Source organism: Aspergillus alliaceus (assembly GCF_009176365.1).
Source record: "Aspergillus alliaceus strain CBS 536.65 unplaced genomic scaffold BDW43scaffold_62, whole genome shotgun sequence".
Taxonomy (NCBI): Eukaryota; Fungi; Ascomycota; class Eurotiomycetes; order Eurotiales; family Aspergillaceae; genus Aspergillus; species Aspergillus alliaceus.
The window spans coordinates 17,006-42,237 of record NW_022474745.1 but is presented as its reverse complement, the minus strand read 5'-3'; the positions used below and the strand labels follow the sequence as shown (position 1 = coordinate 42,237).

General features: G+C 47.1%; 8 protein-coding genes across 8 annotated transcripts; 6 read left to right on the top strand and 2 right to left on the bottom strand.

The window, feature by feature from the left end:
• The first annotated feature begins 1,739 nt into the window (after positions 1-1,739).
• BDW43DRAFT_211882 (putative MFS allantoate transporter) lies at positions 1,740-4,141 on the top strand. Its single transcript, XM_032039265.1, has 10 exons — positions 1,740-2,150; positions 2,228-2,375; positions 2,431-2,461; positions 2,531-2,797; positions 2,860-3,077; positions 3,133-3,221; positions 3,279-3,519; positions 3,579-3,672; positions 3,734-3,931; positions 3,994-4,141. The coding sequence occupies exons 1-10, from the start codon at positions 1,881-1,883 to the stop codon at positions 4,010-4,012; spliced, it is 1,575 nt and encodes a 524-aa protein (XP_031895457.1). The 5' UTR covers positions 1,740-1,880; the 3' UTR covers positions 4,013-4,141.
• Positions 4,142-4,195: 54 nt separating this feature from the next.
• BDW43DRAFT_211874 (putative ABC transporter) lies at positions 4,196-9,287 on the bottom strand. The gene is made up of 3 exons (XM_032039264.1): positions 9,047-9,287; positions 8,501-8,987; positions 4,196-8,437 (listed from the first exon to the last, which is right to left on the bottom strand). The coding sequence occupies exons 1-3, from the start codon at positions 9,178-9,180 to the stop codon at positions 4,271-4,273; spliced, it is 4,788 nt and encodes a 1,595-aa protein (XP_031895456.1). The 5' UTR covers positions 9,181-9,287; the 3' UTR covers positions 4,196-4,270.
• An 814-nt stretch (positions 9,288-10,101) lies between these two features.
• BDW43DRAFT_290446 (carbon-nitrogen hydrolase family protein) lies at positions 10,102-11,329 on the top strand. Its single transcript, XM_032043514.1, has 3 exons — positions 10,102-10,318; positions 10,377-10,554; positions 10,609-11,329. Exons 1-3 carry the CDS (start codon positions 10,161-10,163, stop codon positions 11,218-11,220), a joined length of 948 nt encoding a protein of 315 aa, XP_031895455.1. The 5' UTR covers positions 10,102-10,160; the 3' UTR covers positions 11,221-11,329.
• Positions 11,330-11,388: 59 nt separating this feature from the next.
• Positions 11,389-13,337, bottom strand: BDW43DRAFT_290443 (transferase). Its single transcript, XM_032043513.1, has one exon. The coding sequence runs from the start codon at positions 13,214-13,216 to the stop codon at positions 11,705-11,707; it is 1,512 nt and encodes a 503-aa protein (XP_031895454.1). The 5' UTR covers positions 13,217-13,337; the 3' UTR covers positions 11,389-11,704.
• A 1,002-nt stretch (positions 13,338-14,339) lies between these two features.
• BDW43DRAFT_303710 (uncharacterized protein) lies at positions 14,340-15,696 on the top strand (the record flags this gene model as incomplete). The annotated part of the gene is made up of 6 exons (XM_032045463.1): positions 14,340-14,490; positions 14,530-14,552; positions 14,769-14,835; positions 14,906-15,057; positions 15,202-15,257; positions 15,327-15,696. The coding sequence occupies 6 exons, from the start codon at positions 14,340-14,342 to the stop codon at positions 15,694-15,696; spliced, it is 819 nt and encodes a 272-aa protein (XP_031895453.1).
• Positions 15,697-16,682: 986 nt separating this feature from the next.
• BDW43DRAFT_315687 (uncharacterized protein) lies at positions 16,683-17,078 on the top strand (the record flags this gene model as incomplete). Its single annotated transcript, XM_032048130.1, has 1 exon — positions 16,683-17,078. The coding sequence occupies one exon, from the start codon at positions 16,683-16,685 to the stop codon at positions 17,076-17,078; it is 396 nt and encodes a 131-aa protein (XP_031895452.1).
• Positions 17,079-20,737: 3,659 nt separating this feature from the next.
• BDW43DRAFT_322869 (aromatic alcohol reductase) lies at positions 20,738-22,260 on the top strand (the record flags this gene model as incomplete). The annotated part of the gene is made up of 4 exons (XM_032049638.1): positions 20,738-20,824; positions 20,896-21,180; positions 21,244-21,570; positions 21,629-22,260. 4 exons carry the CDS (start codon positions 20,738-20,740, stop codon positions 22,004-22,006), a joined length of 1,077 nt encoding a protein of 358 aa, XP_031895451.1. The 3' UTR covers positions 22,007-22,260.
• A 319-nt stretch (positions 22,261-22,579) lies between these two features.
• On the top strand, positions 22,580-24,396 carry BDW43DRAFT_315685 (putative amino acid permease; the record flags this gene model as incomplete). Its single annotated transcript, XM_032048129.1, has 5 exons — positions 22,580-22,739; positions 22,796-22,853; positions 22,903-22,909; positions 22,982-23,136; positions 23,187-24,396. 5 exons carry the CDS (start codon positions 22,580-22,582, stop codon positions 24,394-24,396), a joined length of 1,590 nt encoding a protein of 529 aa, XP_031895450.1.
• Between the last annotated feature and the right edge of the window lie 836 nt (positions 24,397-25,232).

Below are 25,232 nucleotides of genomic sequence, written 5' to 3'. Positions count from 1 at the left end.
GGTTGGAATCGTTCGGTCTGTCCAGGTTAGATGTGGCCCTGTGGAGATAAATGGTTATGTATTTTCTTCTAGTCTGCGTGATCTGGATGCCTTCGAAGCAAGATCGCCAAGCTTGCGAAATTTGGTCAATGCTGTACGTTCAGTAACTTATCTCTTGGGAGGAGCGATATTCCGCCCAAAATACGGGAGGGTATTCTCCGGGCGTCCTCTGGGAGAGTTTCTCGATATGTATCATACTCATAAAGCTACCATACGGCTTGATAAAGTATTTGGACTGCTTGGTATGTGCTCGGATAACCTGGAGGCAGAGGGGCTGTTGCCTCACTATGAGATTCCTTGGGATATTCTCTTCCAGCGGATCACCAGGCATGCCCTATCACAAAGTGTACCAATAGAGACATGGTGGCCTGATAAGGGATTAGCGTTAGTCAAGGGCATGGGATATAGACTGGGAAGGGTGACTGCAGCGTGTGGCGACAAATCTCGACTGGATAAGCAATACGTGTTTATTGACCTCACTGACTCCGCCCGATCGTTTGAATATATCGAATATTTGAGAAGTCCCCGGACTCGCACTACCCGATGGGCCCTGCGAGCCATGGCACAATCCGTCAACTTGGGGATATTGTCTGTCTCTTACAAGGGGCATCTAAACCAAGCATTATCCGACCATTCAACAATCATTTGATATTATCATGATTGGGGCGACACTTTAACATGCCACCAAGGGGGATACATGGCGGAGTTCAGAAAAATCCGACGCAATCGAGAATTACGTGACGATTGTCTTCGGGATTTCTTGTCTGGAACTGGGATAATCTTCCGTCTATCTAGATCAGCGCAGAGCACATGCAACAGGGTCAGGAAGAAATGACATGATACGAAGACCACAGAAAACCGACATTGATAAAGTCGGCAGAATGTACGCTGTCGCAGCAATCTTGATAGATGGAGCATGCTATGATGAAATAGCAGCGCTACTAATACTATAATCGACAAGGATAGTCGGACACCCAGTACAGATATACCTGAGACTCTTCAGGTGAAATCCTTGCAACTTCACGCAGTAATATACCGCAACTTGCAAAAAATGGAAGCTGGCGGTGCAGCGGTGGGCAGAGAAGAGTAAACATTTAGAGGAGCTAAATTCCTGCAACCAAAGTCTAAAAAGCTATAGGGTTAGACGGTGCCCATGACTTGGCCCAACCCCCACGTTTACCCCAACCTTTATTCAGTTCTCCACAACTTTGTACCCTTCCATCTTCTAGTTCTACCAGGCAGGATCGGCACCGGGGATGTGGATTTTCCACCTATGATCCTTTATGCTGTTGGGCTTCTACCCCCGTTTATTTTCGGCCTTTCTCCGAGCTATCCTTGTCGCATTACCCAACGTAGCTCGGGGTTTGATAGTGCTCGACCAATAAAGCAGGGCCAAAAACGAGATACCAACCTTCTCTCGAACAGACGAGGGGAAGAAGTCCACACCCCCACACATCTATTACTACGTCGGGTTTACCTCAAAGTTGACTCAACGAGTCAGTCTGCGCAGATAGTCAACCGAACGGTTTATCTGCTGCTGTGGAGAGTAAGGGAGTAGCTCCGAAGAATGTGGGGTTCGCGTGGGGAAAGGGAGCTTACCCCAGCCAGCCCATAACGAATGAACGGGAGTTTATCTCGAAGACAAGACTGGATGTGACCTTGGATGAAGCTTCATTGTCGGTGATAATGCGAAGATCGTCTGATGTCCTTCTCTTAGACTTGCCTGGGTCTTTCATAAAAACAAAAACGACCCCTCATCTTATGCAACTTTTCCCACATCTATCTCAGGCTGGAATTTGATGGCTTACCTGACGCCTTGGAAATAAATAGAAATCAACAAAATGAGCGGCGGACATAATCTAGAGCCTGCTCCAGGTGCTAAGTCTGGCTCGGCAGAAATACCAACAGTTGTCCACAGCGAGCATACCAATGTTGGCTCTGGTTGGAAAGTCCCAAAGCCGAAAGATGGAGATACGGCAATGGCACTGTTCAGTGACCAGGATCTCCAGGAACCAGTGGACCCAGCTGAGACGAGAAAATTGCTCTGGAAGATCGATTTCATGATTTTGCCGTATCTTGCCGTTTGCTACGCCTTCTTTTATATTGATAAGGTATCAAAGTCCTGTATTCCTTGCATCATGCAAACATCATATTGGCCTAGTTAACACGCAACTGCATTCATTAACAGACAACGCTTAGTTACGCAGCGATCTTTGGGATCAACGAAGACCTCAACCTTCATGGCACACAATATAGTTGGCTCAGTAGTATTTTCTACTTTGGATTTCTCGCTTGGGCGTTTCCCACCAACTTTCTTATGCAAAGGTTGCCCATCGGTATGCTCTTCATGGACGATGACGTTCAAAGTGCGGCTTAATTGAACTATTTTAGGAAAATACCTAGGAGTAAATATCTTCATGTGGTACGTCTACTACCCAATTTATGAGATGACGCTTTTCTTCCCCGTGTGGCCAATCTAACAATTTTGAAGGGGCGTATTCCTCATGATCCAAGCTGCATGCAATAGTTTCACCACACTTGCTGTGCTTCGAGCTCTGGGGGGTGCTGCGGAAGCTTGTGCAGACCCTGCCTTTATGCTAATCACTAGTATGTGGTACACACGACGCGAGCAGCCTGTCCGTATTGGTCTTTGGTATACGGCCAATGGGTTGGGAATTGCACTTGGCGGCCTGTTAGGCTATGGAATCGGTCATATTAAGGGTGCTCTTCCGTCCTGGAAGTATGAATTCATTATAATGTAAGCGATTTCTGCGCTTGGTTACTATTAGAGTGCCCCGCTAATGTAGAAATACCGTACAGTGGTGCTCTTTGCTCGGCCTGGGGAATCGTGATGTTTATCTTCCTCCCTGATTCACCAGTCTCCGCTCCTGGTCTTAGCCAACGTGAACGCCGAATCGCAGTGGAAAGATTACGAGACAACCAAACCGGTGTCGAGAACAAGCATCTCAAGCCTTATCAGATTCTGGAAGCATTTATGGACTACAAGATATATTTCTTCTTCATTCTCGGTTTGGTTTGTAAGTATACCCATTGCTTATTCAATAGCAATACCTAAACATACACCTCATACAGGCAACATCCCAAACGGCGGCATCTCCAATTTCGGAACCATCATCATCAAAGGGTTCGGATATTCCACTCTAGTTACCACTCTCATGCAGGTAAGCCGTAATAGAAATGACACTAAATTATCCAGAAGCTGAGTCTCGCTGAACTAGATACCTTACGGTGCCCTGATCGCCATCTCCATTCTAGCCTGCGTATATCTCAACGATCGCTTCGAAAACAGACGCTGTCTTTTTATAGTAATTTTCCTCATCCCAAATATAGCAGGAGCCTTTGGCCTTCGCTTTGTCCCGCTGGATCAACAAGTCGGCCGACTCATCTGCTATTACTTGACAGGCCCATATAATGCGGCCTTTGTTCTGGTCCTGAGTATGCAAGTTGCCAATACAGCTGGTACGCGAAAATCTCTCACCCCTCTGACCCCGACTTATAACTAATCTTTTTTACTACAGGCCACACTAAAAAAGTAGTCACAAACGCAGTCCTTTTCCTGGGCTACTGCACCGGAAACATCGCTGGCCCATTCTTCTATAAAGATAGCCAGAAGTGAGTGATCCCCGCCGTATACTCCTTAAAGTATCCGATGCTAAGCTATTATCGCGAACAGGCCGACCTACGAGCTCGGAATCTGGTCTATGATTGTTTCGCATCTGATTGAAGCCGTCCTCATCACTGCCTTGGGTCTTCTTCTTCGCTGGGAGAATAAGAAGAGGGATAGGATTCAGTCTCAGATGGAAGGCGGGCTAGAAGGTAGAGACTTAGATTCTACGGCTTTTATGGATCTGACAGATCGGGAGAATTTAAAGTATGTTTGACTTTTCATTTTCCAGGTGCGACTTTTTGCTAACACTTTTTACCTTTATGTAGCTTTCGGTATATCTATTAATCGGAACTTCTATAAGAATATGACATCTTTTGCCCATTATATCGATAGCAGACATTATAAGGAGAGAGGAAAGGCTACAACTCGAAATGGATATATTCAATATAGCTAATATAATTACATCTAGCTTGATTAAGTATGTCCAGCAGTCTCACGGAAACACAATTTCCAATCCAGTACTCCACAGCGAAGAGTAAACCACCAGCTCAAAGAGGCGGAACAAAAAAAGACCCAAATCTATCACTTCGGCGACGTCACCTGCTAAGAATCCTCCGCAATATTATGCTGTCCAACAATAGTCAAGAATACTTGATCCAATGTTGTCTGGCTAACAGAGTAAAACTGTACACCTAAGATCGCTTTGCTCTCCTCAAGACGCGAAAAGAGCTTAACAATGCTATGATTGTCTTTTACATTGTCCCCATCAAATGTTTCTACATCGTTCATAGATTGCGGCGTGGTCGTGGTATTACCGTCGAAATCAGCCGAATCCCACCCTGTAGCAGGTACAGTAAAGCGGAGCTGACCATGATACGTCTTTTCTTCGATAGCAGCTCTAGGGAAATTCTGACCGACCCATTTGCGGACGTTCCGCATATCTTCTTCAGCCGTATGAGGCGCCAGCTTGTGAACCAAGTGAACGTGGTATCTGTTCCCGTACGTCGAGCGAAGAGAATTCGTAGTTCCGAGGGCAAGCATGCGCTTCGCCATAATACCTGCTCTGTGGGCGAGGGCATCTGCTTCCTCCATGGAATGGGTAGTGAGGACAATTGAGCGGCCAGAAGCGACGGCAGCGAGCGTTTTCCACATGACTCGCTTGGAAGCCGCGTCCATACCGGAGGATGGCTCATCGAGAAGTAGAACAGTGGGGTTACCCATTAAGGCGATGCCGAGGGACAGCTTGCGCTTGTTTCCGCCGGATAGAGTAGTTGCCATGCGGTGTTTGAATGGTATGAGGCCCACGGCCTGCATGACCTCGTTGACGTTGTGGGATACGTTGGGAACGCCGCGGATTCGGGCGTAGAATATAAGGTGCTCTAGTACGGTCATTTGGTCCATTGCGTCGAACTGGGGGCAGACGCCGAGATGAGATCGTGCGGACGCACGGTGTCGCAAGGCGGAGATATTGTCGACGAAGATATCGCCTCCATTCCGGGATGGCTGGACATCGCCGCGTATGAGGGAGATAGTTGTTGTTTTTCCTGCGCCATTGGGGCCGAGGAGGGCGAAAACTTCGCCTTTGCCGACGCTAAAAGTGATGTCTTCTACAGCGGTAAATTTTTGGAAGGTTTTGGTGAGGTGAAGGACGCGAAGACCCTCGTCGGAGTCTGCAGTCCGTGGCTTTTCAGGAGTGACGTCTTTGAGGGCTTTTTCTTCCTCATCATGAGGCTTGAATTTGGCGCGTAGAAGGGTGAATGTGGGACCTCCATCAAACCATAGGAGCAGTCCAAAAAGCGCAAAGGACTGGACGATGAGATAAAGAATGGGCCCACCATAGAGGGTGATTTCCCCTGGGTACGAGGCAATTTCTCTTCCCCGGCATAATATGGAGAACACATTCAAAGACGTGAACATGGCGCGAAGGAGATTGCCCGCAGGTGAGATGATGCCGATAGTGAAATGAGCGATGTCAACATAAGTGTCAGTTCTTTCCGAGGGCGCATAAGTTAAAATAGACATGTATGCAATGAGGTATATAAGGAACAACACGCATTGACTCCCGGCTGCTAACGCAAAGGCAGCAAGTTGTGATCTTGAAAACAGGGAGACTAGATACGATAGCAGAGTCGAGCAAAGACCGTAGGTAAAGAAGACAACAAAAAGGTATCCTGGATTGTACCAAACATCAGATACGGCAATGAATATGATGATGGCAAGAACACTGGACATAATGACAATGCAGAAGTCAAATCCAACATATGCAAGCCAAAGAGACGAGCTCCGAACACCGTTACTAAAGTGAAGTGCTCTGACGTTTCTCAGCCGCTCCATAGTCGGATAGAGAGAAAATAATGCCGGATAGACTGACATGGCTAGACCAAAGTAGACAATGAGCTGGAGAATTTTGCTCGCGTTTGGCAGCCAAGGTATACCAAAGTACTGAAACTGGAGATTGATAGGCATGTCTATTAGTAGACGATGAAAGAGGTTTTGTATGACGGCAGCGAGAGGGAGGTCGTTGTTGTCGCCTTTCCAGGCAAAGGTAGGGCTTGATGATGCATCTCCGAGGTAAAAGCCACCCGGGGTCACATTATGATAGTTAGCTTTAAGATAGTCGTCAAACGCAGAAAGACTATCAACTATGTAGAATTTGGATCCAGACTTCCCTGTGCTAGCTTCTCCCGAAGCAGATAAGGAACTGATGAAACTCTCCAAAGTGGCAGTTGAGATCTTGTCAGAGGGACCGAGTACAATCTGAAAATCTCCTAGTGACTGTAGGGACTGAAACTTTGGTGTTGTCGTCATGCTTTCCGCAGAACAGCCGGTTTGACCAACATCTTTGAGAAAGAGTGTAACTAGACCAGCCGCGATGACAGGAATAAGAAACGCTATGAGGTAGGGAAGAGGATTGCGGCGTAGTATTGTGACTCTCTTATGGAAGAGATACCATGACTGCAGAGTCATACTGGTGCGTTGTCCAGTAAGAAGATGTAAACCTCCGTGGGTAACTTTCTGGTCTTTCTTGCCAAGGTCCTGAGTTTCCCCTTCCGCATTATCCATAACAGGGCCCTGAGGGGCTTGGGAGTCTAGCTCTTCTGCAACCTTCAAGAAGACATCCTCAATGGTAGGTCCGCTTACACGGTAATCCGTAACCCCTTCTTCTTCGAGCTTTGAGATGAATGAGGCAGCCTCTGCCGAGGTTTGGACAGTATACACCGTTTCTTCAAAGTGGCTCTCGCGAGGAACACTATTGAGGAAACACGATGCTGCCTCCGACCCGGGGACATTCAAAACGTGGATATGATATCCCGAACCTAATCGATGCTTCAATTCGACACTCGATCCCCGTGCCTTGAGCACTCCTTTTGAGAGAATGGCAATGTGGTCCGAAAGGAGGTCTGCCTCATCTAGAAAGTGCGTTGTCAATAATATGGTCCTAGAACCTCTTTCAGCTAGAAGGATATCCCAAATCTTTCTCCGTGAGATTGGGTCAAGGCCTGAAGACACTTCATCCACACAGCAAACAGAGGAGCCACCAGTGAACATCATCGCTAATTGGACCTTTCGCTTTTGGCCACCGGAAAGTGTTCTCGCAAAGGAAGTGGCCTTCTTATCAAGGTCACAATCATATAATAGCTTCAAAAGCTGCTCCTCGGTATCAACCTGAGTAGCCTTGAGCCTGTTGAAGATTCTAACGTGCTCTTTAACGGTTAGGGTATCCCAGAGAACGTTCTTTTGAGGACAAAGGCCGAATTTTCCACCCTCTGTCCCGTAATTTATACTGATTTCTCCGTCGGAAACTGTCGTCAAACCAGCGATAGAATCGAGTGTAGTAGATTTGCCTGATCCGTTAGCCCCTAGAAGGACCATGATCTGCCCCTTCGCGACATCTATAGTGAGGTTATTAACTGCCAAAACTGTTTGACGGTTGCTACCAAAACGTTTAGCCACATGCCTGTAGAACCACCCAGGTCTGTAGGCCTTTGTGAAATTTTCCAATTTGAGTGCAGTTGGGTCATTGGACCTTGTGGCTTTTCGATTTTTCGAGGCCGTACTGTAAAGAATGCGCTCCACCATAGCAGCAAGCAATGGATACAGGAGTATTTGAATGATGAGCAGTATCCACAAAATGACTCCGGGGAGAGACCATGGGCTCTCGGGAGCTGAATGTACAAGGTCGGTGGGTTGGTCTTGCCTCTCCCATCGAGCCATGAATATATGGAAGTAGACATAATTCATCGGAGGAAATAGAAGACTAAGTATGGCAACCGCACCATTAGTCTTTGCTGGAACCATCTGGGCTATAACACCGAGGAGTAAACAGGCTATGACGACGGAGATGCCACTGAGTTGTGCCTTCTTGAAAAATGATGCCCCAAAGATAGAAAAGGACGACAAGGCGAGCCCAGCCAGAATGTTGTAGACTATAGTAATCCCTGCAGAGGTCTTGCTGTAGACGCCATATTTCAAGATAGCGCCCGTTATAATCCACCCAATGCCGTATACTAAGTCTAGTGCTAGGTGTGCTGCCATGAAACGGGCTGCCTGCGATTGCCATCTGGACTCATTTGGCATCATACAGTCGAGCAACTGACTCATTCCCAATTCACGTTCCATGGCAACTAGACCCGTTAGCTGATACGTAACTCCTACAATGCCGATAAAAATGGCGATAGCCATGATATTGATAATTGCACCCATATAATTGACTCGGATTTTATTTCGACGTTCTTCCTGGGTCAAGGATGTATACGGATACTCCATGATCTATGAATTCGTCAGTCAAGTTCAAGATGGGCTACTGTACGTGCGGTTCACTGATAAACGTACCTCATCGGGTAGGGCATTCTGATTAGTTGATGCATTCGCTTGGGCGATAGCCCAATCAATAGAGTGCTGTAAAGGAAGAAGGTAAATCTCCTGGTCATTCTTATTACTATCAACATTAATCCCCGCTCCCAAGGACGCGTCTGTCCTGATCGAGTAATTCCAAACCCCATAGGGGCCCTCTGTTGGGGATGAATAGAACACCACAGCTGCTATACATTTAGACTCTCCACTGAGTGATGTTCGACATAATTCTCGTAGCTCTTTGTCGGAGGATAAACGGTAGACTTGATCTTGATCGGGTCGGATAGACTCAGTGACCGAGTCTATGACTTTTTCGATAGGGCCGCCAATAAGGCCATTATGAACAAATACTAGCTTATCTCTTCCACCAGTTACAAAATCCAGAGCATTCGACAGAGCCCGCACAGGGGTTGGATCACCAATCCCATAAGTTGCAGGCTCAATGAATAAGTTTCGCGCATATGATCTGGATCCCCGTTTAACTACAAGCTTTATTATTTTATGGAGAGGGGACCAACCACTTACATAAACGCGATGAAAATCACTGGCAGAACTAGAGCCCTGAGAACGGTTGTAAAGACCGGGCGAACGAGCACGAGCAGGAGATTTTTTAGAGTTAGCGTCCATATCTGCCTAAAGAGGAGTTTCACGTTCGCCATTGTCGCCTGAGGAGGAACAGCAAACGACGTCGCTGTTCATCTCTAAGCTCAAAAATCCGATCAGGAGAGGGATTAGAGATTAATAACGGCTAGTTCAATGCTGCCTTAGGTTGACAATATTCGACGGTATTCGGTCACGTTTATAAATCCCAAGCATTGGCACCAACGCCATACACTTGCAAGACACGAGACACCGAGTGACCAATCAAGTGGGATGATTCTCCATATCCCAAACATTGCGGTAGACTCGCCAAGAATAAACGGGGGCGATAATTCCCGACTGGGGTTGACGCCCAGAAACCATCGCTTAAACGCCCCGCTTCCTTCGGGGCTGTGGCCGATCTAAAGTTTTGTAGATTAGATTGGGAGACTTCAATGCGATGTTTGTTGATGTGTTTTGCAGATGAGTTGAGAGGAGTTGGTTTGTGAGAGTAAGTTGAAGTGAGGTCAAGTCAATGTATTGCTTCGTCACTTTCAACTCACTCTCGGCTCACATGACTGCCACAAGCCCTTGTCAACGCCTGACAGTTGAAACAAGAAAACTAAGTACTAGTTAGTATCTAGTCTCCAATCATGAAAATAGTCCTAGAGCTATAGTTGTTAAATCCAAACAAGAGCGCGCAATGTAAGGGACATCGGGGCAATGGGAAACAAAAATTCAACCGCCAATTGAACCTGCAATGTATTAATATACTTATTGTGTAACTCGAAAGTGAGGACAATGAACACAATCCAATGTCATAGACTTAACTCTTTTGACGACGTCTTATATCGAAGCTAAGTGGACTGATTCGTGGGATACTCATACTATTCCCAGGGATCCAGGGATAATGATGGCATGGCGTGGTTGCCCAGATATGAGGGGTACTTGTACATATATAAGCCCCAAAGCGGGGTTGAACTTGCATCTCTATTCCTGCTTGACTACCTCACTCCTAAGATTCGGAAGTGTCGCAAAGAATAATTTCGCAACTATTATCATGTCCCCCAAGGTCAAGGTTGCTGCGGTTCAAGCTGAACCTGTTTGGAATGACCTCCAAGGCGGGGTTGCGAAGACCATTTCAATCATCAAGGACGCTGCCGGTAATGGCGCCAACGTGGTCGGTTTTCCTGAGGTCTTTATCCCAGGGTATCCATGGTGAGTATCAGGAATAGGAACCCGCCCAAGTACCTCCTGTTCATTGACTACTGACAAGGAGCATCTGGGCCAACTCGGCAATTGGCAACGTTTCGTTCATGAATGAGTATTTTGAAAACTCGATGGAAAAAGAATCAGACGAGATGGAGCGCATTAAAGCTGCTGTGCGCGAATCGGGTGTCTTCATCGTACTAGGCTATAGCGAGAGATACAAAGGGTCTCTATACATCGCCCAGGTATATTGGCTAGTCCTCATGTCTTATTATCTGTACTAAAGATAAAGTACCTAGTCATTCATCGACTCTACTGGCAGCATCGTCCACCACCGACGCAAAATCAAGCCGACCCATGTCGAGAGAAGCTACTGGGGAGATGGACAAGCAGACTCCCTTATATCCGTAGCCCCCAGTGCTTTCGGAAACATAGGAGGACTCAACTGCTGGGAGCATTCCCAGCCGCTTCTACGGTACTACGAGTACTTGCAAAACGTCGACATTCATGTCGCAAGCTGGCCTTGCATGTGGAATGTTCCATCTTGGACATACCATAGTTCTGACGAAGCGAGTGGCCGGTTCAGTCAGGTTATGGCAATGGAGGGGGCTTGCTTTGTTCTAGTTTGTACACAGATCCAAACGACTGAAGGCAAGGCTAGGTCAAAGTTGCCGGACTTTGACTGGATGAAACTCCCTGGCGGAGGGTTCACGGTGATCTTTGGTCCCGACGGAGCTCCCTTGACTGAACCATTGGATACTGGTGTGGAGGGTATTGCTTACGCGGATATTGACCTCAAAGATCGAATCAAGGCGAAGCAGAACCTGGATGTTGTCGGGCATTACTCTCGGCCTGATCTTTTAAGTCTGCAAGTCACGACTGAAGCTGCTGCTCCAGTTCATTTCAAGTGACACTCTATTTGTCCTTTTGAAATACTAGCATGGACTACTGCTATCGGATATATAAAATGACACTTAACTATAATATAGCATGGTAGAACCCCAAAGTCTGTCTTATATACCAATTCATACTAATATTTTAGTTATACTCATACTCACTCTATTACTAGACCACCCTTAATGATACCTGGCGCATCAGAAAATATTGATCCAATTACGTAGATAGGATATCGTGTTAGTCAAAGCGAAACAAGTTTTTTATACTGCCCCTTTTAATCATGCAATTTGTCGCCAAACTCTTCTTGTCGTTTACGTTATCCATCGCGGGCATCACCGTTATAGAATGCGAGGTCAAACCCTAGGTTACCGCTCGTGTGCAATCAAGAAACCTCGATCAGAAAATGCGGGGTTTCTAAGCGCGACTTTTCTCCCACAACAATGTACGCCAAAAGAACCCGAAGCTAACATTGCGAACTCAACCTAGATAGCTATAGTTCTAGAGCACAGACGAGTGAGCTGCATCCTCTGCATCTACACCTCTGTATTCGAAAAATTCATTCCACTTAGGGTCATCAATCAATCCTTGTGCTAACCTCTTCTCGTACGAAATAGCGAACTCGCAGCCCTCATCTGAGTCGGGATCTGCAGTGCGCGGCGGGTAGATAATAATAACACCCTCACTTATGCAGTCCAGGAGGTGGCGGTATGTGATAGGTGTCGCGAAACCAAAGTCGGCTGTGGTGACGTTTGCATCGCGGTGATCGGTCTGAAGTATTGACATGGGCGGGTATGAATTGATACGGATATTCATAGAAGTCTTGTCACGGATAGTTGCCACTATATCAAGCCATTTGTCAAGACTTTCTTCGGTGACGCTGTTAGTCAGTTGCCGGATGTACGATGCCAACTTGGACAAAGGCCACTCGGAGATGACCTCGGCTAGTGTTGGCTGCAGCACCGGTGCCATAGGGGATAGGACCGCGGACATCACGTTGCCCTGGATACGTGGTGGAACTTTGGGGTTGTCCATACGGCGGCGCATGTCAACTGCCTCACTCCAGAATAAGTGGGACGACATGTCCGGCTTGAATACGGGAGCGCGCAGCCGGGAAAGAGTACGCCAGATAAAAGCTGAAAAGGCGTCATAGGTTGAAATCCATGAGCCATCAGTGGGTGTTGCCAGCTTCTTAAGCTCAGTGGCCTTGCTCTTTGATAGATGGAAGAGAAGTGACAGGGCTACAGTATGGTCCGGATGACGCTCTGGCGAAACCGGGCCGTTTACTTTTGCTTCATCCGGCACTTCGCTTTTAGTAAGACGCGAGCGATCAAGGCAAGCTAGGTCCCAAACAGGAAAATCAGTTTGGTTAACAACGGCGTAGCAGTTTTCTGCAAGCTGGTGGGTGAGGCCGGCCCAGCCCATAACGTCGTTAGCGTAGTGGTGATGATGCATTATAAAGACCAGCCCTCCACGGACAAAATTTGCCTTATAAGCGGCGACTACTGGACTGTTATTGGGGTGGGCTTCTGGCTTCTCGCCATATGTCATCGGAGCGACGCTCCAAAGATTGAGGTCGCCCAGTGTGGTAGCACTAAAGTGGGACTGTTGTATGGTTTCCAGGGACGGGTATTCCTCCCCTGGAGAGTCAAGCCATTGAACGAAAAATTGGACTGTACTATCCTTTTTCTTCACGAACGAATGACCGCCAGTTGGATCCTTCTCGATTGATCCGCAAAGATGTCGTGCTTGGCTAAGCGTACGCTCAAGGCCTGCTTTGAGAACATCAACTGCCTTGCCCTTTTCGGTATCGTCCAGTTTGAAGAATAACGCATAGTTGTTATAAGTGCAAGCAGCCAGATAGTCGAGGGTAGAGACTTTGAACCTTTCCTCGTCGGGATCATTCTCCCAGCCAGACGGATGTAGGGGAAATAACTCCTGCTTTGGCATCGCAGAGATTCTGTCGCCTTGAAACGTATGTGAATTTGGAGCAGCAGTGGACCCTCTAACCATGGAGTAGAGAGTAGATATCGAGCAACATATGGAAGAAACAAAATTTGAAACCCGGCCCCATGTTGCTGACAAGAGGTAGTACTGTTTCTGTGGGTGTCAGCGAATGATGCTATTAGCCGAGGTCTGAAACCAACAACGCAATTTAATGGAGTAGTGATATAGCACATGAGAGGACGAGATATCCCGTGTTGAGGCAGTGTCAACCCGGCCCCAGCATCTAGTCAGACTATCGTGATATGCGCGTTACACTAACAGCACTAGTAGTCCTAGTGGGTTTTCTGACGGACGCATTGGCCCCGTAGTCCATTTTACAGACCCCTAACTCTATCATTAGTGACGATTATTTGGCTGAGAACTTGTCTGGAGGGTGGTCCTTTTCTTGTGAACTAGGGTGGGCTCAGATATATACAGATGTATATGGTTTTAAGCTATGACTCTAGAAAGACTATAGTTAAGTCAAGATTACGTTCTTTGAGGGAAATGGACCTGTCAAAGAATAGAGTGAATGCTCTTACGTTTTGTATTCCTATGACTCTTTACAGCCAAGACGCCACGGCTGACTAGTGCCTCGCTGCCGTATATAAAACTCTCCGCAGTGCTTTGTTGCATGATTAGCAGGATGGAGACATGGAAGCAAGTGCCGGAAACTTTACGGAGCTTGAGGCTCCAGCTGAAAGCTAATGACACATAATATTTTTTAATGGAATTTTGAGCTTAATAACCCATGCTACAATAGGACATATTCTGGGGCCACTCTTCGCAGCACAAAGGGGGCATCTCCATGAAGATGACTCTTATTTGTGCTGAGCGGCAGTCACAAGCTCGACGGGTTCTGGTTCGTGGCGCACCCAAGGAGTGTAGTTCATACTACTATTGTCAGCCACAAGCCAAGCCTAAGTCGGACTCGAACGACCTCCAAACGGTCTCTCCACATGTAGAAGACAAAGGTGTTGCAGGGTTTAATCAGGTTCAAAAGCACGGCATGAACTCATAGATAAAAGCTGCTCATCTGCGACTGAATTGGACGGATGAACGAACATTCAAAATCACTACAACAATCAATCAGGTTGGCATACCCTGAGCGCCGGTGGAGAACAACCTCTTACGATCTATTTAGCCTACTATGGACCTCGACGGGCTTGCTCATATGCCGCCAGATGGAGTCAGTTCTGAGTTTGACAACCCCCCGAACCGAAACGCATTTATGATAGGCGTAGTTGCTGCATGCACCACAGTTGCGACAATGTGTTTTACCGTGCGCATATATGCTAAGGGTTTACTTGCTAGGGAAAATACAACTTGAGGAAAGTGAGTCACTTCCACATACGAATGTCATGTTACTCAAGTCTAGTCAAATGTACTTCCAACTTTCTATAATCAATTGAGGCATTCTGCTGTTACCTATTGCTGATGTTTCATTCAACATAATACTAGTTACGCGGGCTTATGTTCGTTTCCCCTATTGTCCAGGCCATTTATACGCTGCTCTGACAATATCCTCTCTAGGGGTGATATTGGGAGGCAATATACATTACGTTTTGCAATGATTAAGACGCCAGGCTATCACGAATGGAATATCCACCTCCGGGATATCATACCTGCCAACTATGCGAATTGTGGTATCTCTGATGTGCGCAGTATCTAATTGATGCTAGTATGCCCTCACCTACAGCTCCTGATACTCATTAGTTCTTTCGTTTCTAAAGATAGCCATCTTGGTAGAGTGGTGTCGACTGTTCGCCCCCAAAGGGCTCAGTTCTAGGACCATCCTCTGGTGGGGCAGCTTGGCCGTTATTTTCGTTCAGATCACCGGGAGCATCGCCATCATTATTGCTCTGAATGTTTAATGCATTCCCTATAAAGCCATCTATGACTTTACCGTTCTAGGGATATGCATTGATCTATACTATATCCAAGCAGCATCAGCCAGCATACACCTTACATGCTACGTCGTCATGTTGCTCTTGCCTCAACTTGTGATTTAGGCCTTGAAGATGACATGGAGGAAGAGATTGAGTGTTTCTCTGGTCTTTAGCTTGGTGTGCTGCAAGTTCAAGCACTGAGCTCTACCTCAATTCGAAGCTTAAGGTTAACATCAATGATACCACAGCGCTTGTGCTTCAGCAGCCCTCAGGTTAGATACGCCAGTCATGCATGGTAGAGCAGCCGATGTTATCTACAGCCTAGCGCCGTTGATCTTCTGTGTCACCACTGAGGTAGCCTGTGGATTTTTCATTGTCTGTTTATCTTGCATTCCCAAGATCTTCCAGGAGACACGCGTTATCCGTAATGTCAAAAGAGCTTTGGGTATGAAGAGTACGAGTACCAAGACCAGTGGCGACTTTGAGCCCTACGGCATTGGCTTGACAACCTATGGCAGTGTCTCCTACGAGATGAGCAAGAGCAAAACCAGAAGGGAAAGGTTGAAAGCGACCGGGTCAATGGAACACCTGCACGATGGCTACACTGCCCAGGCATAATTCATACTACACATTATCACTGTTACAGAGGAGGCTCGCAATGCCAGATGATGAGAGTCATAAGACCGCTTGCCCTTATGCTGCAAGGGCGCATAGTAATTAATTATGTCTGTTTAGGTCCGGCATCTACCGCTCATACTTCATGCATTCGACATGGCCCAATTTGGGTATAAAAAAGCAGAGGAGCAACTTTCATTACCCATGATTTTTACGTCACAACTCCCTATCCATAGACCTTCATATATAATCAACTACTCTATACCCAAACTATATATTATGACAAGCAAGCGTCTAAGACAATTGAATTACTCGAGCTGGCCGATCCACTGGCCCCTTGGTGTTATCATGGTATATGTTTAGATGCTGTCAAGCTACACCCAGAAGCATTGTCAGAAATTAGTCGACTTGAGGTTTCTACCTATCGTGGAACTCATGCGCATTGTGCATCCTTAACACCATGCTACGTTATAAAAGCTCACTCCCACCGGTCACTTTGAGTGCAGCTCTTAATGAACTATTAGTAGATGATTAATCTATGAAACTGCGTGAATGTCAGCTGCCGCCTAAGTTTCTGTTCTCGCTATCCTAGAACTTAGCGCAACGGCTTTCTATAGTCCAGGATCATCTAGATACCAGCTTGTATACGTACCTGGATCCGGAATATCAAGTTCATGTGGCTACACACTTTAGCATTAAAGGCATATCCAAATAACGATCCTCAAACTCAATCTTCATTGAGTACTAATATTAGGTTTAGATTTATTTACCAATTGACCACCCCTCCCCAAGCCCTTGCTTCCCTGTACGACCCGGCCTCAACCTTACCTGCTCCATCAAATCTACCTAAACAACAGAACAGTTCCCAACTGAATCCAAAACCAACCCCCTCTACCCAAACAAAAACGTACGTTAACCCAAGATAATCTCCCCCAAAAACAAATCCCCACTAATCCCTTTTACAGAAACCCACTCCACTCCACTCCGCCATGGTGAAAATCTACCTCGCCGTCAGCTCCGACAGCGGCGTCTTTAAACACTGGGGCATCTTCCTCGACGAACCCCAAGAATCGGACAAAATCGTACTCCAAGTCAGAGGCAGCGATGGTCGGTTTCGCTACGAGCCTGAACCCGGGAATGCGCGGCGCTTGGTCGGTCTAGAGGAGTTGGTTTATTTGTTTGATGTTGAAGATTCCAAAACGGGTATTGTAAGGGCTATTGCGAGGGAGCTTCCTGTTCGGAGTGAGGTTCATGGGTGGAATTGTCAGGATTGGGTATTGGATTTTTTGGAGAAATTGGAGGAGGAGGGGATTGTTAGTAAGACGGATATGGGGTATGAGGGGAGGAAGGATTATGTGAGAGGGCAGTTGGAGGGACTCGTGTAGTTCTCGAGTGGTGGAAGCATAGGATGGGATACTAGTTATGAGAGCCAGGAGCATGGTCTTCACACGTCGTATGGTTGAGAATTAAGGTACGTCTGGTTTCGACGGGTTGATCTAGGCAAATGATTTCATTAGGGCGGCTGTTGACGGGCATTAATGTGGCGCATATTTGGTAATTATCGCTTCATTGCGTCTTTGTTAAAGATTTTCCGTCAGAGGACGGTTGAGGACAAGATGAGATTATGGTAGCATGGATGTTTGAGCAGCGGCAATTGCCCTTGCTCTCAGTGAACTTGAACGTTGTAGTCACTAATTTCTGCTATCAGGGCATAGGTTTACACATCCCAGAGCGCCAAGTTCTTCTAGTAAGTCGGCTGATGTTTAGTACGATAGCGTACGTGACGGCTAGTATGCAAAAACGGTTCAGCTGTTCGGCACACCTTCAGACCCCCAGTTAGCTCTTGTCAAGGTAGTGAAGAATATTACCATGTTCACTTCCTCATTCACAGAAATCGTAGACTAGACAGTGGAATTAACGCTAAAAGACTTAACATTCACGTGCGCGGTACGCGCTATTAGCGATATAAAAGGCTCTCCGCATTGTGCTCGGCTCTTAGTAACCTGCACCATCTTCTTCTTTGGGTATGAGTATGATTAATATTATCCATTATCTGACAAGCTTCAGTCGTTACTTAAGCTAATGAACTCTTAATTCATTCGGGCGGGACAGAGATGTGACCTTCCCGCCTAAGCCTTAACGATATGATTCCTATTATACTCTAAATATTTGGAACCCGGACTCCGTTGGAAGACTGCCCCACGGCACGGTATGGTTTAACAAGTTGCCACCAAGCCCAGCCGGATCAATGCAGATCATCTGTTGAATGCAGTTTTCTGTATGCTAAGGGAGGAGAGTAGGCTATGGGAGACTTGAGGTTTGTTTACGGATATGTCAGGTAGCGGCTGCGGGGAGGGGAAAGAATCTTTATGGGGTATGCGGAGAGCGGGGAAGTCTCTGTATGCCATCATCAACAGCGCTAGCCTCGAATAAGGTAGGGGCGAATGGCCACCGCACTCTGAAATTTAAGACTTTGTTTCGAATCTTGGTTCTGGTTGCTTGGAGGTGGAAATTGGGTTAAGGTTCACCCTCTTTATGGCAGCAGACCATATGGGTAAGTTAAAAGGTCAAGTCAAGTCTACAAATTGAGATATCTCATATTCATGCTACGCCGACTACATGCCTTACTTGGTCGCGTTTCTGGGTTTGTCCTTTTTGGGGTTTCCGGCCGGGTCTGATCGAGTCAGGTATCAAGGTACTGCATTTTATTACCAAGGTAACTATTGTTCACTAGTAACCTATTCTAGTAAGAACTAGGATAGTTGGTATGTAGGGATATCAGAAGTAGTCCCTAGTGAGGAGTAGTATATTGTTATCATCATTTTTCTTATTATCTCAAGTCAATTCTCCGAGGGTCCGTGGCAGTGTAATAATGGATCACACCGACATTCTTACCATCCTGAAACCTGGAAGAGTATCATCGATTTCTTAGGGAGTGAGTGTGTGCAGGGTCCGGCCGATCATTGGCGGAAGTGGAATTGCCTGCAGATCGAATCCATTACTACTACGAGGGGGAAAACTCACATGCTTTCACAGCTAAACCATTCTTAGCTATGCTTAATCGCGGCTAGCCGAACGCGGTTTGTTTTCTAGCGGTTAATCCACCGGTCTTCTCGCTCAGTTCATTGGACAGCTCTTTTTAGTACGACGTAGTCATCTTAGATGTTCGGGGCACTTGCCCTGCCGGAGGAGTCTCGTCCGGTCCCTCGACTCCGGAGGAAATATGATCCAACACTGGAGATGACAGTTTCAGTGCTGTGAATGGCCTGAAGACTGGTCGCGCGGACTATGCGATGCATTCAAGAAAGGGGTGAGGGATACAGGTCAGGTTTACATGATCTGGATACAATTAATTATCTTTCCATCGGCCTGTCAATGAACTAGGAGTGTATATAGTTCTAGATCCGCATTGGGAATCCAGAAGTCTGAGTGGCTAAGCCCACTGTCAGGAACAGCAAAAAGATGCTTATCCATGTCCCGAACCCTCGGATTTCTTCATTGAGAGCCGCAGACTAAATTTTCTCCCTCGACGTCTCTGTGTTTGGTTTTCTCTTTGTCGTTAATATTATCCCTTCTTTTTAAGTAAGCAGAAGAAATTTTCTCGATGGCATTTACCACGTGAAGTTAATAATTATCTATTCCACATTTTCAAATGAATTATGCGCCTCTCAAGGCTGTCGCACATGCAGGAGATCTCTAGGTGAAACTCAAAGCCCCAAAAGATTAACTGCAGCTCAACGATTGCGGGGGAGAAAACCCATCTCAGTCGGACGGTCAAACGATCAAGGATGAAAGCAATCGGATTGAACAACAGCGGCTTCGTCATGCGTCAATCAGAAGTACGCTCGGTGCTCCGTACCTAAGTGGGTGTCGCTCTGCATTGGTAGCGGCCTAGGTTAGGTCGATTTCCAGTAGCCGCTGGTTGTGATAATCTATCTAATGAAAAGTCACAGGCTCAAGGGGACGGCAGTATGCAACCATGGGACAGCTACTCCATCTGCAAAGAGGGTCCGACCAATGATAGCCGAACCCCGAGACGGCCATGTCCCATGTCGTCATTCTTCCAGGGTTACAAACACCTTTCTGCTCTCCAAGCCCGCCACGCCGAAGATCTCTGACGTGGGGGTTTAATCATTGGACAAAGGCGACCTAATAATGTGAATTGTACGCTGCAGAAAAAAGGCCCTATTCTGGAAATCCCGGGGGAATTGGGCCCCCTCCCCGCATTCAAGCGATGTGGAAACAGGAGAAAAGAATGCGTGGATTTTGTCTTGTGGAATGCATGGATGGATTTGGGAGGTCAGTTCGCAAGCAACTCAAATAAGAAGTTGCTGAAAAGAGGTCGATATCATAATGATGGTGAGAGGGGGAGAGAGACGAAAAGCGTGGAACAGATATCGTCACTTGGCCAGTTTTTGTTCTGTGCCCGGGAAGCCGTGGGCAAATGACGTAACCGTATTGCTCCCGAAGCCACCGGGCCGTAGTCAGAAAATGTAAACCCAAACCCTCCGACTTTCCGATAACTGAAGGTTAGGTAAGAGAGTCTGGAAAAAACGAAAGGATTCTTTAAAAATCATATAAAAGTAGAAAAAGTCACCAGATCTTCCTCGTAGAAATCCCACCATATTGATCGATACTACCTCTCAGTACGGTCGTAACGTCAAATCACACAGAATACCCACCCCTCTCTTCCCAGACAACTCACTAGGTGCGCCTCTCATTTTGGGGAGCTTAACATCCACTGTCGACCCACCGGCGTCCAATCTGGATAAGGCAGTGTGGGTAGTGTGTGGGACGCTGGCCCTTATAACATCGACTGACCCTTCACTCCTGCGTTGGAAGAGAAGGCAATCTTGAAACAGAAATAAAAGAGACAAGAAGGAAGGAAAAATTCTTGTGCTTATTTTCCTTTCTCTTCCGAACTTTCTCTCACTTCCCGCTTCCCTCGGAATTTTCCTTTCCTAGCTCTCTATTCGATTTTCACACCCGCATCACCACCCCCTCGTCTCCCCAGTATCAAATTTCGCCACTCATCAGAATCGCCATGTCGAAAACAAGAGTTTTGCTCGTCGGAGCAGCAGGTGAAACCGGTGGTTCGATCGCCAATGGACTTTTGGAGAATCCGATCTTTGTAAGAAACAACTCTTCCGATTCGTGCATTGGCTTTCCTTGTTCTGACCGGCGCTTCACGTGACCCCTTAGGAACTCTACGCTCTTGTCCGCCCCCGGTCGGTACAGAAACCCGCTATTGTTGCCCTCCAGGAACGCGGGGTACAAATCCGCAGATGCGATCTGAGAGGCTCCGAAGACTCCCTCACCGATGCTCTCGAGGGAATTGATGTCGTCATCAGCTGTGTCGGTCCTGCCGAGCAACAAGATCAAATCCCTCTCGCTAAGGCCGCGAAGAGGGCGGGAGTTCAGCGATTTGTTCCATGTGGCTTCATCACCGTGGCGCCAGCCGGTGGTATCATGTGGTTGAGGGATGAAGTAAGCATTATGCCAGCGAAGGAAAAATTCGTCGGTCGCTGACTTTGACCTCACTTTCTGTAGAAAGAAACAGTGTACAACCACGTCAAACAACTCCGTCTGCCCTACACTATCATCGATGTCGGCTGGTGGTACCAACTGTCCTACCCCAGGCTAGACTCTGGAAGAACAGACTATGCTATGACCTCCGCCAATAACGAGATTGTCGGTACCGGCAACACCCCCATGGGCCTGACCGACTTGCGAGACATTGGACGCTATGTCGCTAGAATCATTGCTGATGACCGGACATTGAACAAGATGGTCTATGCATACAACACGGTTAAGACACAAAATGAGATTTACGACCTTCTGGAAGAGATCAGCGAAGAGAAAATCCAAAGGAATTACGTAAGTCAGCCGAACGCTCTCGGGCATCGCGACGTTTATTGACTTGATCGCCTTGTAGATTCCGGAGGAAAGTGTCTACACTCGCGTACTCGCCGCTAGACAGTCCAGCGAGACCTACCCCTTCGATCCCGTCAAATTCATCCCCCGGTACTTGGCCGAGTACCAATTATCTTGGGGCGTTCGCGGTGACAACACCCCTGAAAACGCAAAATACCTTGGTTACCTGGACGCCAAAGAGCTCTATCCGGACTTCATACCAGTGGATTTCAGGGACTACCTCGAGACCGTCGTCCGGGGCACAGCGAAGGGTGTATACACCGACCGTATGGTCTCGAAGGTCCATCAGCGGGCATTCCCACGCACAGAGTCGACCGATTCCTTGTATACTAGGATATTCCCCAGGACCGAGTCCAGCGATTCTCTGTACATGCGGTAGACACCAGCATTGACATGCTCGCATATGCGGCGCCGCTTTGATTATGAAGTATTATGAAGTTGTCTTTGAGACGATCGGATTCGCCTCGAAGCAACGGGGTTTCCTTTCTTCACCTTTCCGCGATATGGGTTAGACTGGCGTTTTCTTATTGTTTTCGCTGGGGGAGCAGGCCCACGATTGGGCCTCAGGCTACTAGATCACCACTCCACCGAGAATGGCAAAACAGGTTATATATCATTCTGTTCTCCAAGTCATAGGTTTTATTTGCAGATTTTATACCCTTGCAAATCTCATTGTACTTTTTCTCTTTCATTTTATCCAAATTCAATCTAGGTGTGAGAAGCGTTGGTTCACAAGTTAATTCCCCAGTAGATATTTGAAATAGTACCATTGACTCTTTCAGGAAGGCACTCTGTTCGCCCTTTTCCTGGTGCCTTCCAGTCTTGTCATGCCTTCATCAAAGGGCAACATTCTCGATATCTGATGGCAATTTCCATTTCAATTCCCCACTTATGCTTCAAAACACTCAATCTTCTCTTGTCGATGAATGCGATTAGTTACCCCATCAACGTCATGTCACCAGACCAGCACCACACGACGTCTTCCGACTTACTCTCACTCTCGCTTCCCAAAAATAATAGTAGAATCCCCAGTTATTCCCCGAGTCGCAGTGAAAGCCAGAGCATTTTCAATTCCTATGGGACCGTGAAGCCAAACCAGGTTACGCTCATCGGTTTGTCGACAGGTTTTGATTAGATCCCCTGGCCCTGGACTGACTCCTGGCTACAGCAATCGGCGGAGCAATCAACACTGGTTTGATGATAGCATCTGGCAATGCCCTTGCAAAGTAAGCTATCGTGGATATAACATGATAGGTGGTGTTGACAACTTCTTAGGGCCGGAGTCAGTACCCCAAGCGAGCCGTTCCTTCTCTGGAGATAATTTAGAATATTGATTGACCCATCGACCTATTAGCCTGCACCTGTCCTTATTTCCTATACGATTGTCGGAGTCTTGGTTTATCATGTCCTATGCGCCCTAGCGGAAGTGGCCTCCCCAGAACCATCTACGGTCGCTGATCATGCCGCACGATTTTGTGATCCTTCTCTGGCGTTCACAATCGAGTGGATGTGAGCGAAGCAATCTTTCTCTTTTGCTCTCTACTAATACAGTAGGGCAGATACTGGCTGAAATTTGTGGTTGTTACCCCTAATCAATTGACAGCGGCAGCACTGGTGGTATCGTACTGGCTGGATGCTGAGACAGTTAACCCCGGCATATGGATAACTGTTTTCATGGTGGTTATACTCGGTGTGAACTACTGGGGTAGTCACTTCATGGGCCAATATGAGTTCATTCTCTCTTCTTTCAAAATTACTGTCGTGCTCGGGCTTATGGTCTTATCTTTGGTCCTTGCACTAGGAGGTGGCCCTGATCATGACAGAAAAGGATTTCGGTACTGGGAAAGGCCAGGTGCGTTTGCCGGCGATAATACAGCTCTTGGGAGGCTCCGTGCTATAAGTAGGACGATGCCTTCGGCTACATTTGCATATTTAGGGAGTGAGTTGATCGGAATAAGTATTCTGCATACGAGGAACACTCGTAAGACCGCATTACACGCAACCAAGCTCACATTTTACCGCATACTGGTGGTGAACATTGTTACCGTGACTTTCATCGGCATGCTAGTTCCATTTGATGCTGAGGAGCTGGAATTCGCTGTGTTTAAAAGTTCAAATCCCTCTGCATATACGGAGGATACACAAAAACCACCCGCCTCAGCCGCCGCGTTTGTAGTCGCTGTTCAGATGGCCCACATTACCGTGGTTCCCCATATCCTCAACGCCTGTTTTCTTTTGTTCATAATATCTGCAGCAAATAACTCCCTCTGCATGGCAACTAGGACACTCTATGGTCTATCTCTCGGTCGAAACGCCTTCCCGTTCCTGTCTCACCTCGATCAAAGAGGAACACCGATCTACACCTTTTTCGTGTGTTCTGCGCTAGCCTCGTTAGCCTATCTAAATATCCAGGAAGATTCCAAGAGTCTATTTGACTACTTCGTTAACGTGGTCACCATGTTCAGTATTCTTACCTGGATCTCAATTCTGGTGGTTCATGTTTCATTCGCACGAGCCCGGAAAATAAATGCCGAAACTTTCAGAGCTCCCTTTGGGGTGGTTGGGTCATGGATTGCCCTAGCCTTCTGCCTGTTTATTACGGTCGTGAGGGCTTTTGATACAATAGACAGTGATAGGAATGATGGCGGAGTCGACGGTAAGGAAATCATCACTTCATACATAGGGATCCCTTTGTATTTATCGCTAATTATCGGTCATAAACTTGTCACTAAGAATCAAACGGCTCAGGAGAGTACTGAAGCCAATTAAAGAGCCATCATATTCTCTGAACTCTTTCTTCGACTAGTTAGGATGGCTCATAGACACGATTGTTTTCGTAATCCCCAGCTTAACATCGTCACGTTTATACAAGTCATATAAAAACTGGTTCACAGGTGACTCCGACAAAGCGCCAGGGCAGCCACTTGACCCTGGGGGCTGAGCACGCTCAGGTGCCTTGTACTCAGTTCTCTGGTTGAACTCCTGAGAGGGCGGGGGGTACATCATTGGTTGGGTTATAGAGACAAAAAATTGTATGGCACAAGACGGACTTGAGCAATCTCATCTGGCATAATGGGAAGGTCTTCCACACGGGTATTATGGGTTAAGCCAAATGTGTGCCAGACCACAATATCCTCATTCTGAACAATGTCTCGACCCTTCTCAATTCAAGTCTTGACGCCGGTTCCTTCCAGAGACTGATTGGTATAGTCACCGGCGGGGAATAGGTGTCGATCTCTGTATTTAGTGACCCACGCAGGGTTTTCACAAAACTTGGAACGCCGCTAGTGCCACGAGCCTGGCTTTGCTAATGACATCTATTACGTGGCCAGAGTTGCCTATCTCATTCTTTCTGCGGATTCTTACATGTGATCGATGAGGCATCAGCTTGTACCCAATCGGTCTCAAGGATACAGGGTTCTCGACATTCTCGTTCAAAAATTTGAAAACCCTGCCCTTGGAGATGTCGTCCCCGACGGGACCAGTACAGTCCAAGATAGTCTATTCGGTAATGAATCCTGTTCCTAAGGGGTTGATGTTCTCATCCCAGGGCATGTGTACACTGCTGGTCAATGCAAAACCGATCCAATGACCCCCGCCGGTAG